General features: G+C 49.3%; 1 protein-coding gene across 1 annotated transcript; it reads left to right on the top strand.

The window, feature by feature from the left end:
• Positions 1-789: 789 nt before the first annotated feature.
• On the top strand, positions 790-6772 carry LOC143659139 (cytochrome P450 2A13-like). The gene is made up of 9 exons (XM_077131784.1): positions 790-1013; positions 1300-1462; positions 1896-2045; positions 2251-2411; positions 3496-3672; positions 4555-4696; positions 5113-5300; positions 5648-5789; positions 6336-6772. Exons 1-9 carry the CDS (start codon positions 834-836, stop codon positions 6515-6517), a joined length of 1485 nt encoding a protein of 494 aa, XP_076987899.1. The 5' UTR covers positions 790-833; the 3' UTR covers positions 6518-6772.
• The last annotated feature ends 5723 nt before the right edge of the window (positions 6773-12495 follow it).

Below are 12495 nucleotides of genomic sequence, written 5' to 3'. Positions count from 1 at the left end.
CAGGATTAAGGGGCTCAATACCTGCCAAGCCTAGATAAATCCTCCCTCCTACCTCTTACCCTTCCAGAAAATCAACAACTTTCCCCATCTCTGCTTCCTTCTCTGTCCTTTGTCCCTCCCCACAGGCTTCCAGCCCAGCAGCTTGGAATTCTCTGAACTTTGGATGAGGATTTTTGGGCACCAAAAGATCACCCTTTGCCCAAGACGAGGCAGCTCAGCATCTGTGGTCAGGGGACAAGTTCAGGATCCTGCTATGCTCGCCACACACGTCCACACCCTGGAACTCCACATTCACAGACCCTGTCCTTCCTCATCCCCACACCATGTTCCTGGAATCTCCCCTTCTGAAGCCCCATAACCTTCATCTCTCCTCACCAAAGGACCCCAGATCCAAAGGCACACATCTGGTCTCACTCCAGTGTCCCCAAATCCAGAACTTCAGAAGTTTCTCTCCTGAGACTCCCACATCCCTCATTTTGGGGTTCTTTCTCATGCTGAGCCCCCAAATATAAAACTCAGAGGCATTCCTATGCAGATTCACCAAAATTTCTAGTTCTGGAATTTGTCTACTGCCCCTCCAAATTGACAAACCTGAGATCCACCTCCGAGGTACCACAATTTCAGTCTTAGGGCCCACTCCCTGTTTATCTGTCCTGGATCCCCTCTCCTTCCTTGTGGGCTATGTCCCAGGCTAGGCAAAGTGCATGTGGTGGATAAGTGGGAGGTGAAATGAGACAATTATATAATCAGGTCTAAAGTACACCCTCCTCTCTGAGTATATAACGGGAAAATACCCAAGCCCTCACCATCTGACTGCCACTCTCACTGCCATCATGCTGGCCTCAGGGCTGCTTCTGGTGGCTCTGCTGGCCTTCCTGAGTGTGATGGTCTTGATGTCTGTCTGGAGGCAGAGGAAGTTCTGGGGGAAGTTGCCTCCCGGGCCCACCCCATTGCCGTTCATCGGGAACTACCTGCAGCTGAACACAGAGCAGATCTACAATTCCCTCATAAAGGTGTCTGGAGGCTGGGAGAAGGGTGGGATGCAGTGGCAGGAGGCGGTCCGTTTGGACCAAACCTTTGGGGCAGGGGATTCACCAGGTTGGACCAAAATCTTGGGACTGGGAAGTTTTCGAAGTTTCAGCATCAGGGGCTTATACAGCAAAGACCAGCTCTTGGGATGTCCAGCCCCCTCAATGGTCATTAGTTGGGGAAAATGGCTCCTTGCTTGGGAAGTCAAGGGACAGCGCCGGTTCAGAGGTAGGCGCTGCCCCCTGTGACCTCTCTTAACCACCCCATCAGCTCGGAGAGCGCTATGGTCCCGTGTTCACGGTTCACCTGGGGACCCGGCGGATCGTGGTGCTATGCGGACAGGAGGCTGTGAAGGAGGCTCTGGTGGACCAGGCTGAGGAATTCAGCGGGAGAGGGGAGCAGGCCACCTTCAACTGGCTCTTCAAAGGCTATGGTGAGGCGCCCCACCCCCAGCCCCGGGGTGCCAAGATGTGATCAGGAGGCCCAGATAGTGGCTTCTGCTGCCCCAACCTCCTCGCAGACTCACACAGCCCTACATCTGGTCTCCTTGCCTCTCTCTCCCTCTGACGGTCTCTAACCTGGCTCAGAGTTTCTCTGCCCCCAATTCGGCCCCCTACTCCCCATCGGTGTATCTGTGTGTCTGACTTCTTGGCCTCTCTCTTCTGATTCTTCCAGTTGGTCTCTGTCTCTGAACTGCTCTGGCTCTGAGTTTTCTGTCTGGAGCTCTCGGTCTCTATCTCTCTTCGGCTCTCTACCCATCTTTCTCCCACTCCCCCTTTCTCAGACCCACCGTCCTCAGGGAACCCCCCTCGGGGCTAGACCCGGCCCCTTCCTGACCTCCCCGCGCTCCCACTCTGTGCCCTCAGGCGTGGTGTTCAGCAACGGCGAGCGCGCCAAGCAGCTCCGGCGCTTCTCCATCACCACGCTGCGGGATTTCGGCTTCGGCAAGCGCGGCATCGAGGAGCGCATCCAGGAGGAGGCGGGCTTCCTCCTCGAAGCCTTCCGGGACACGCGCGGTGAGCCGGAGGGGGGGGGGGCGACCCGGGGGCGCGTGGGATGGATTATCCTTCCGGGATCCCAGCTTTGGGGGCTGATCCCGGGAATCTGGCTTATCACCTCCGTATCCTCCTCCTTGAATTCTCAGGCTGGCTTCAGACCCTGGCCAGAGTTGACTCTCCCTCCTCCCAATCCCTGTGTCTCCCCACCCCATCCCTGCCCCAGGCGCCTTCACAGATCCCACCTTCTTCCTGAGCCGCGCAGTCTCCAACGTCATCAGCTCTATCGTTTTCGGAGACCGCTTCGACTACGAGGACAAAGAGTTCCTGTCATTGCTGCGTATGATGCTGGGAAGCTTCCAGTTCACCGCAACGTCCATGGGGCAGGTAACCCGTCCCAGCCCGGCCCTGTCGCACGCTAATACTTCCTCCACTCAGAGACAGGCGCCCCCAAACCCCATCCTCGCCAAAACAGAGTCCTCCTAAAACCAGTCCCCACTTTTGGGGACGGAACAGTGGCACCACAACCCAGGACAGGCGCCCAATACCCCGCTGCCAAGAGCACTCTCAACAAGCATCCCCTCAAACAGAGCCTGCACAGGTGCCTCACTTGGGCAGACATTTCCAACCCAACTTATCTCAACGTCCAGCACCTGCCTTGTACCCATTCCATATGAATATCTTAACACCCTACAAGTCACCACACCCACCCACCTCCTGAATGCCTCAACACCTGGTGCTGCAAATTCTGGCCCACCGAAATTGTTTGTCATTTACACAAGCCATTCCACCACAATATCTAGGCACTGCCTCATTAAATACATAAATATCTGTATAGGATCCCAATAAAGACCCTTAGACACCTCAACACCTGAGCCAGTTTTTCCCAAAGAAAATCCTTCGGATGCCTAAACACACCACCCCAGCCCATCTGAGTATCTAAAACACCAGGGCAGGTGTCCCCACCCCATACCCTCAAACACCTAACAGAGGTGCCTCCTATGCAGCCCAGCTGAATAGCTGAACATCTGAACAAGTATCCACAAAACTAGCCCCACCTTATTCTTGAACACCTATGCAGAAAGGCCCAATTCAGGGCCCCTAAATATCTAGACAGGTGTCTCCAATCCAGCCCCATCCGCGTTCCTAACCACCTAGATGTGACCAACTCAAACTAGTCCCACCTGAATAACCTGAGCACTTGAACAGGCATCTCCCAACCCAACCTCACCTGAATGTCTGAACACCTGGATGTGTGCTAGAGCCATCTCACCTAAAGTTTTGGACAGGTGGCTTCTCACTCAATCTACTCAAAAACTTAGATCTATGTTCCTGTCCAGCTCCAACTAAAACACCTGGACAGGTGTCCTTAACCCAGTGCCTTCCTTGCCCTGAGACAAGTTCCACTCCCTGTGGATCCTGCCCATGGTCAGCTGTCCTTTCCTTCCCTCCCTCTCTCCCCCTCCCCCAGCTCTATGAGATGTTCTACCCGGTGATGAAATACCTGCCGGGACCTCAGCAACAGGCCTTCAAGGACCTGCAGGGGCTGGAGGACTTCATAGCCAAGAAGGTGGAGAGGAACCAGCGCACACTGGACCCAAACTCCCCACGGGACTTCATTGATTCCTTCCTCATCCGCATGCAGCAGGTTAGCCCCTTATCGTAATAATCCTCACAATCCCAATTATAATTCACCATTGCTGCTCTATTTACCTCCCCATGGACAGGACTTGTGCAAAAAGATATAATAACAAGCCCTTCTCTAGCACTGCCATGTGCCAGGTGCCATTTTAAGCAAGTTGCCATATGCGCTTGTTTAACACTCACAGCAGGTCCATGATGGAGATTTTATGATGAACCCCATTTTACAAATGAGGAAACTGAGGCCCAGAGGCCCAAACCCTGGTTTCTCTGACTCTCAGGCTGGTGCTCTTAGCCACCCCATGCTCTCCCACCTTTGGCATTGGTTATCAGATACACCTGTCTGGGCAGGTGACCTGGCTTTGTACTGTGACTTTGGAGGGTCCCCACCCTCCATCTGGACATCAGTCTCTCACCTGTGAAGAAAGGAGATGAAGCTTTATGGAATCAGAAGTTCAAGGGGAAGGAATCAAGGGGGGGGGAATTCTCCATAATAAGCTTCAAGATTTCTTTATGAAAAGCACAGGCTGTTGCTAAAAATTCTGGGTCTCAGAAAAGCTGTCTGTCTTTATCTCTGGCCCTCTCTTTTGCCTGGTCTCTTCCTCTTTTTTCACTCACTGTCTCTCTGTTTCTGAATACTCCCGCCATAAAAAGACAACTAGGGCTGATATTAAAGGACAGAGGCAGGCAGGGTGTGAGGAGGGCACAGCCTACAGGCTGGGCAAAGGCCCGGAGCCCGGAGAAGGCCTCTGCAGCAAGGGCCACTCTTCCCCGCTCTGGTCTGAACAAAATGAGAATTCAGGGATCTAAGGGAGGTGGGTCCAAAGGAAACCCCCGAAGGGCCCTGCGGGAGTGGGGAAGCTTGGCCTGAAGTCTCCTCTCCCTGCAGGAGCAGAAGAACCCCGACACGGAGTTCTTCTTAAAGAACCTGGTGTTGACCACGCTGAACCTCTTCTTTGCGGGCACCGAGACCGTCAGCACCACCCTGCGCTATGGCTTCCTGCTGCTCATGAAGCACCCGGATGTGGAGGGTGAGGCCAGAAATGGGGGCCCACAGACCCTCCCAAATCCTCTGACCCTGCTGATGTCCCCACCTGCCCCAAATCCCTGGACCCTCAGACACGGCCTGCAGTCCAGTGACACAGTGACATTCACCTGATGGGCACAGGTCAGATGTTGGTAACGTCGAACCATTTGGTAAATAGCCCCCGTGCTGAGCCCACTAGATGTCCACTGCCCGCTGCTCTGAACCTGCCCCCAAGCACCTGACACCCCTCGACCCACCTATGATTCTGTCATGACACTGTTCACAGGACACTGCTCCAGCAGTGGTTTAGCTGATGCCCATTGTGACTGCTCTCCGCCTGCCATACCAGTTTAAGTATTCTGACCGGCACCCCTGCAAGGAGACCCCTAGATATCTGAATGTAGCGCCCTCCTCTCCCAGCCAAGGTCCATGAGGAGATTGACCGGGTGATCGGCAAGAACCGTCAGCCCAAGTTTGAGGACCGGGCGAAGATGCCCTACACAGAGGCAATGATCCACGAGATCCAGAGATTCGGAGACATGCTCCCCATGAGCGTGGCCCGTAGGGTCACCAAGGATACAAAGTTTCGGGACTTCCTCATCCCCAAGGTACTCTCCCCACCCAGCCCAGAGGGTCCTCCAAACTCCACATCCCCCTCAACCTTGCCAGCCCAGATCTCACTCCCTCCGTCAAAGGCTTCCCCCAACCATTCCCTCTCTTCAGTTTTCCCGCGCTGAGACCCCTTAATCCCTGGGTATCCCCCAGCCTCCTGCCTCAATAGACACAGACCCCAAATCTCCCGTCCCAGAGAACATGAACCCATATTCCCCAAACTTCCATAAAACCTCTCTCTTAGAGGGCCCAACTGCCATGCCCTCCATTTCTCTTCACCTTGGGCCCCCTCGTTCCCCCTCTCATCTACACCTTACCAGGTGCCCCTTCCTTCCCCCACCAGGGCACCGAAGTATTCCCCATGCTGGGCTCTGTGCTGAGAGACCCCAAGTTCTTCTCCAACCCTAGAGATTTCAACCCCCAGCACTTCCTGGATGAGAAGGGGCAGTTTAAGAAGAATGATGCCTTCGTGCCTTTCTCCATCGGTAAGAGACCGCTGTCTGCTGCCAGGCCACCACACACTACCAGGGGCCTCCCTAACCCTAGCTCCCCTCTCTGGCCTGAATCCGAGTATCTTTCTCCAACTCAGAAGTCCCTAATAGAGTCTACCCTTAAGCCACCCAGCTTCAACCCCCATCACTGCCAAGCAACAAGCATCTGCACCCAGGGAAAAGGGAAAGGTTAATCATACCCATATTAGAGTTGTGGACAATGAAGGCTGTATGATGTAGAGATTTCTGCAAGGTCAGATAACAAAGTCTCCAGATTTCCAGGGTGATGACCGTACCGCTGCCTTATTTAAGAGTGTATTTGGGAAGAAAAGGCAGCTAAAGTTCCCTTTGCTCTACCCTGGTGGGTCTTAACCCTATCTCACCTCCTTGGGAAACTGAGGCTAAGAGAGGATTAGCGTCTCCCCTGAAATTCTCTAGTCACAGTATTCTTGCTGGGAGGATAAAGCTGGGGGTGGGTAAAGAGGGGAACCAGCAGTAAACATGGCGCCTCACCTCTGCCCTTCTCACCTCCCTCTTCAGGAAAGCGGAACTGTTTTGGGGAAGGCCTGGCTCGAATGGAGCTCTTTCTTTTCCTCACTGCCATCATGCAGAACTTCCGCTTCAAGTCCCCGCAGTCACCCCAGGATATTGACGTGTCCCCCAAACACGTGGGCTTTGCCACCATCCCAAGAAGCTACACCATGAGCTTCCTGCCTCGCTGAGGAGGGCGGAGCCAGGGCAGGGCTGGTGGGGTTGGGTAGAGGGCGGGGCTAATGGGAGGGGCGAGGTTGAGGAAAGAGTACCAGTTAGGAACATAGAGGGAGCAGCTGGGCAAGAGGTCAAGAAGAAGCATGGCCCACCCTGTCTCTTCACCCTGACAGAGACAGATCTTTCAGGGCTGCAGTGGGTAGAAGGGAACTCTTACAGCTATACTTTGAATAACAATAAAAATAACATTATTATTTATTGTGCAAGGACTTGGTGTCAGCTCTATGCTAAAATCTTTGCATGCTCACCTGCTTAATTTTCACAAACCTGGACGATGGGGAACATGATCCATGCTCATTTTGTAGTTGACAGAAAGTTTAAGACTTTATCCAAAGTCTCACAGGACAAATCCCAGATTTGTGCAGGATGGCTAGACTTAGCCCACAGTCCTTAGGACAGATTCTGACAAGGCACTGCTTAGTCAAGTAAAAACCAAAAACCACCGGCTTATAGTGTGTGAAGACACAAACTGGACAGCTCCAGCCAGGGGCCCATCCCTGAGTCCTATCCCAGAGCCGTGGCGTGTACCTGGTTTACCTTCTGTACTCATCTGCCCATTCCCTGAACCTAGGATGCCAGGGCATATCCCGTGGACCCAGCAGTTGAAGCCACTGTGTTCAGTGTGTAATCAGGGGGGAGGAATGAAGCAGGTGGAGCTGGGCAGCACTTTTTTTTTTTTTACATAGCACACTTGCCTGCTAAGTCACCATGGAATTGCCAGTCAAATAAGTTGGTGGATGTCCCCTTCGAAGTGACCTCTTTGAGCAGTGCCCAACATGAACATCCATACCAAGAAAGCTTGGATTTCTGTGTTTCTTGAACCAACTGGTACACAGACCCTCCCTCCACACTTCTCTCTCTTGGCAGATTAGTGATTGAGATCAAGTGAGGGAAAATCTGGTCCCCTGAGCTGTGCAGTTTTCAGAACAGGCTATGATGCTCATGTTTGTCAATTTGTATTTTCTGTGGTTTGAGCTTGGGTTCAATGAATTAGCATCTCCTGTTCTTTGAAGAGGGTGGGGTTGGAGGGAGGATTGAACTATAGGGTTATGCCCTGTATTACTACAAACACTATTTGAAAATCCACCATCCAAGTCAAACCACACCAGTCATGTGCACATCCTTTTAAGAATCTTCTGAAGATCTCAGAAGTTTATAAAAGCTGTTTTTTAAAAAAGTTATAAAACTGTCATATCTTAGATCTGCAGAGTCCAGAATTCAGAAATTTGGAATATTTGGTCTCCTTAGGTGAAGTATTTGAATCACGGTTACTTAGTACTCTTGGTGCTCAGAAGTTTGGCCCCAGAGATTCCTCTCAACACATCTTCAGGAAATGCATTCCCAGCCTCTCCATGGCAGCAAACATCCAACTTCCAAGCTGGACAGTCCTTCTGATAAGGAATTAGGAGAGGAAAGAAGGGGCTGGAGCCTGCTGGGTTGTGCCAATGAGGGGCAGCTCTGGGGAAGGTAGAGTCTTTGCCCTGCAAGTGGGGAGCAAAGGGGAAGAGGGAATAAGTCCATAAGCCCCCCAACTTGCACCTGGCAAGGAGAGAACAGGAGTTATATCTGAGGCATTACAGGGGTGCTGAGAGAAGTCACATTCTAGCCACCAGTGCCCACACCCTACTTGTCCAAGCAGGACACTCTCCACTTGGGATGGACAAACTCCCAACCCAGCAGACAGGGATGGGGGGTAAGACAGGAGCCTGGATTCTAGGTCAGGCTGTGATGCTAACTTCTTGGGTGGTCTTGAGCTGTCTCTGGCCTCAGTTTCCATCTGCCTCCTACCTCATAAGAGTGATGTGAAGATTGAAAGAACACACAGATATCGAAAAGCTATAAAACTTAAATGGCTACAGTGATGGGAGGGTGAGAGTGGTGATTTCTGGGTGGTTTATTTTTCAGTTTTCACCGCCCTCTTCTGCCCAAGAAAGAGCCCCTAGAGTTTAACCACACACACACGCACACACACACAGACACACACACCTGGTCTTGGCAAAATGACAACAGCGGGTATCATGTGTTGAGTGCATACTGTGTGTCAGGTCCTGTGCTATGCCCTTCATGCATGACCTCATTCAATCCTGTAAACCACCCTGTGGGGTGAATCCTAGGATGGCCCCATGTTACAAGCAGGGACATGGGCTCCGAGAGGGTGAGACACTTGCCCAAATTCACACAGCTAAGACATGCAAAACTATGGATTTGGATGCAGGCCAACCAGATTCCAAAGTACCCTTCTTGAAGTTCTGGACCTGAATCAGATGACTTCCCAGACCCAAATGAATTAGGGAGCTGGGGCAATTTACAGGAGGAATCAAGTTTTCTGGTGAAAGGAAGTTGAAGGATGAGAATTTGAACATCTCATCACCTCACCTCAAACTTCTGATATTCCCCTGTGGTTGCTTCCAGAACTCATGCAAACTGGAACTCACACAGGCATGCATATTCGTGGGCACCTGAAGCAGTGCTTTCCATTATTCCATGACGAGGCACCCTGGTATATTTTATTCTATTCTATTCCATTTTACTTTCAAAGTGCTAGCTACAACACCCCTACTTGCTTTTCTGAAATATTTATGGGTCATGACTTGCTGTTTGAAGAACGCAGACTCACAGGATAAACTCTGAGTTTCCTGAGTGAGTCTCCAAGGCCCATTCAAGCCTGAGCTCTGCCCTTCTCCCCTGATCTCATCCCCATCTCACCAACTTCCCTGTTGTCCATGGATTGTTTACGCCTTCAGGCCTTTGCACCAGCTCTTCCTTCTGCCTAGAATGCCTTTCCTGCATCCTCTGCTGAGGACTAGAAATGTTGTTGTGGTGATGGTGGCAGAAATAAGAAGCAAACAGCCTTCCACTCTCGCCCTATGCTCCCTATATGCAGATGATAGAAGAGATCCAGATGGAAACAGAGGAAAGTAGTTTGCAGGGTTCCAAAAAAGTTCTCAGAAAGCAAGCTACAGAAAGGTAACTTTGAAGCTCCATATCCAAGACTGTAGATATGGATTATTTAGCATCCATAAGCTACCTTCTGGACATATTTGAACTTCCATACAACAGAAACAATGTGATGCTTTAAACTATGTGATATAATTATTGTGTGTATAAATGAAGACATTTTCAACCTATCCCCAATATAGACAGACCAAAGCTCCCAACAGTAGTTTTCTCTGAGTAATATGAATTAATACTCAATCCAGCTAACTTCCATCCCCCTTCCTGTTACTTAAAAACTCAATTCATTAAATTAGAATTTATTTGTGGTCATGACATCTGGATTGAAGAACCATAAGGAAATAGAAGACGTGGATGATACCATAAACCAACTAGTCCTAATGGACATATATGGAACACTCTGCCCAACAGCGGTAGAATGCACATTCTTCTCAAGTGTGCATGGAGAATTTTGCAGTATTGACTGGACTAGGTCCAAAAAAGTTTCCACAAACATGAAAAGACTGAAATCATACAAAGAATCTTCTCAGACCACTTGAGAATGAAGCTCAAAATCAGTACAAGAAGAAAAATGGCAACATTCCTAAAAATGTGGAAATTAAACAACATGCTCTTACACAACCAATGTGTTGATGAAGAAATCAGAAGGGAAATGAGAAAATACTTAGAGATGAAGGAAGATGAAAACACTGAATACCAAAACTTAAAGAATGGAGTGAAGGCAGTGCTCAGAGGAAAATATATAGCTGTAAACACCTACATTTAAAAAGAAGAAAGATCTCCAGTCAGTAACTGAATTCCAAACTTTGAGGAGTGAGACAAAGGACAGACTAAACTCAATGTTAGCAGAAGGAATGAAATCAGAGATTAGAGAAGAGATACGAAATAGAGAACACAAAATAGAGAGAAACAACAAAACCAGAAGTTGGTTTTTAAAAAACTCAGTGAAATTGGCAAACCTTTAGCTTGATTGACAAAGAAATAAAGAGAGACGACACAATAACTGAAATCAGAAATGAAAGTGGGCACCTTACTGCTGACCTTCCAGAAACAAAAAGATTATAAAAATACAATTAAGTATTTTATGCCAATAAATATGGTATTCTAGAAAAAATGGGATATTTCCTAGAAACACAAAAAAATACCTAAATGACTCAAGAAGAAATAGAAAATCTCAGATCTATTATAAATAAAGATATTAAAGCCGTAATAAAAAATCTCCCCATGAAGAAAAGTCCAGGAATGGATGCTTCACTGGTGAAGTCTATCAAACACTCAATTAATTAGTACTATCTTTCTGTAATTCATCTGAAAAATCAAAGAGGCATGATCACTTCCTAATTCATTTGATGAAGCCAGCTCTGCCCTGAGACCAAGACCCAGTAAAGACAACCCAAGAAAATAAAATTGCAGACCAGTATTCCTCATGGGATATTCTCCTCTACAATGAACAATCTGAAATGGAAATTATGAAAACTATCCCATTTTCAACCACATCCGTATGAATAAAATATCTTTCTCTCCAGAATGGACCCAGAGGCTGCCCTGACAGCACAGGCTGCCTCCACACCAGGCCAGGGTGGGGGTCATGGAAGCACCAGCAGCCATGCCACGATATTTTCCTCCCATCTTCAAGTTACCTTTTTCTTGATTTGGTGCCCATCCAGTTGTTGCAACCCTTTAACTATGTTCCCTGGAGCTCTGAGAATGATGATTCTGCAAATTTTGCTTGTTGTTTAAGTCTTCTGTGGGGAGACAGAGCACTGAAGTGTTTCACTCCACCATCTTGGTGATATCATGCCCCTTTCCTTTTCCTTTTGAAATCATTATAGATCCACAACAAGTTGCAAAAAAATGTACACAGAGTCAGCACGAAAGCCATAGGAGACCCGAAGGTGTGGCAGCAGGTGTTTTTGAAGGGAGTGGTGCACTCCCAAGGTGACCACAGTACTGTTGTGAGCTGCAGAGATCCACTTCTCAGTGTAGGAAGACACTCCTCCTTGGTTCCCAGGGGTCTCTCTTCCTGACTAGACACCTAGAAGAGGGATGCTTGTGGGACGAGTCATAACCACCAACACGGCATGAAACTGGGGCTCGTTTTCTCCTTCCTCCACCATCTTTTCTAAATTTTCCCACCTGCAGTTAGCACCTCCACTGCTCTCAGTTGCATACCTGGTTGCATGACCTATGCTTTCATTTTGTTATGTCCAAGGCTTCAATAGGCTTAATCTTCTCAGACCAGTGTTGCTGCATGTATCCACCATTGTTGCAATAAGGCAAGAAACTACCAAGAAATTCCAAAATCAATCATCTGAGATACATGGCTTGCTCCCTTCATGTAAAAGCATCCCTACTTGTTATGCCAGTTAGGGTCAATTATCCCACCTCTTCTTGTCTGCTAATCCCTGGGCAAAGTCCAAAGTACCCAAAGGACAGCACAGATTGTAGTTCAAAGACCCTTGCTGTGTCCTCTGGCAAGATTGCACTCCCCTTGGGGACCAGGACCTTCAACCCTACAGGAACAATATTTTCAGGGTCAAGGAATGCAAAATCCCCAAGTGGTTAGTAGGGTGTTTGTAAGTGAAGCCACTCCTGCTTTGGTTCCACAGACATATGTATTATTTTAACCGAGGACACGGTGCATTATTTAGTGTCTGTACTGAGTTCTGAAGGACAGCACCCCATCCTTACAGAGTATTACATACAAGCTGATGCTTTAGCCGTGCCTTTAGTAGGCCATCCCAATGGTCTATCAGGGCAACTGCTTCTAGATGGATCCCTTGGTTTGGGCTCATATCCACCACTTTCTGGGATACAGTGGGCCCTCAGATCTGTTGTCATGTTGTGTGGGATTTGGTGCCTGAGGATCAAACATTCCAACGCCCCTGCATAGTGGTGCTGACTGATGCTCTGAGGTAACTATCCATGTGAGGACAAACTGCTGGCCCCACTGCAGCCAGCCTGCTTCTGAGTGGCC

This window comes from Tamandua tetradactyla, chromosome 16 (assembly GCF_023851605.1).
Source record: "Tamandua tetradactyla isolate mTamTet1 chromosome 16, mTamTet1.pri, whole genome shotgun sequence".
In the NCBI taxonomy this organism is placed as follows: Eukaryota; Metazoa; Chordata; class Mammalia; order Pilosa; family Myrmecophagidae; genus Tamandua; species Tamandua tetradactyla.
The sequence above is the reverse complement of the archived record's forward strand: the minus strand, read 5'-3'. Positions and strand labels throughout refer to the sequence as shown.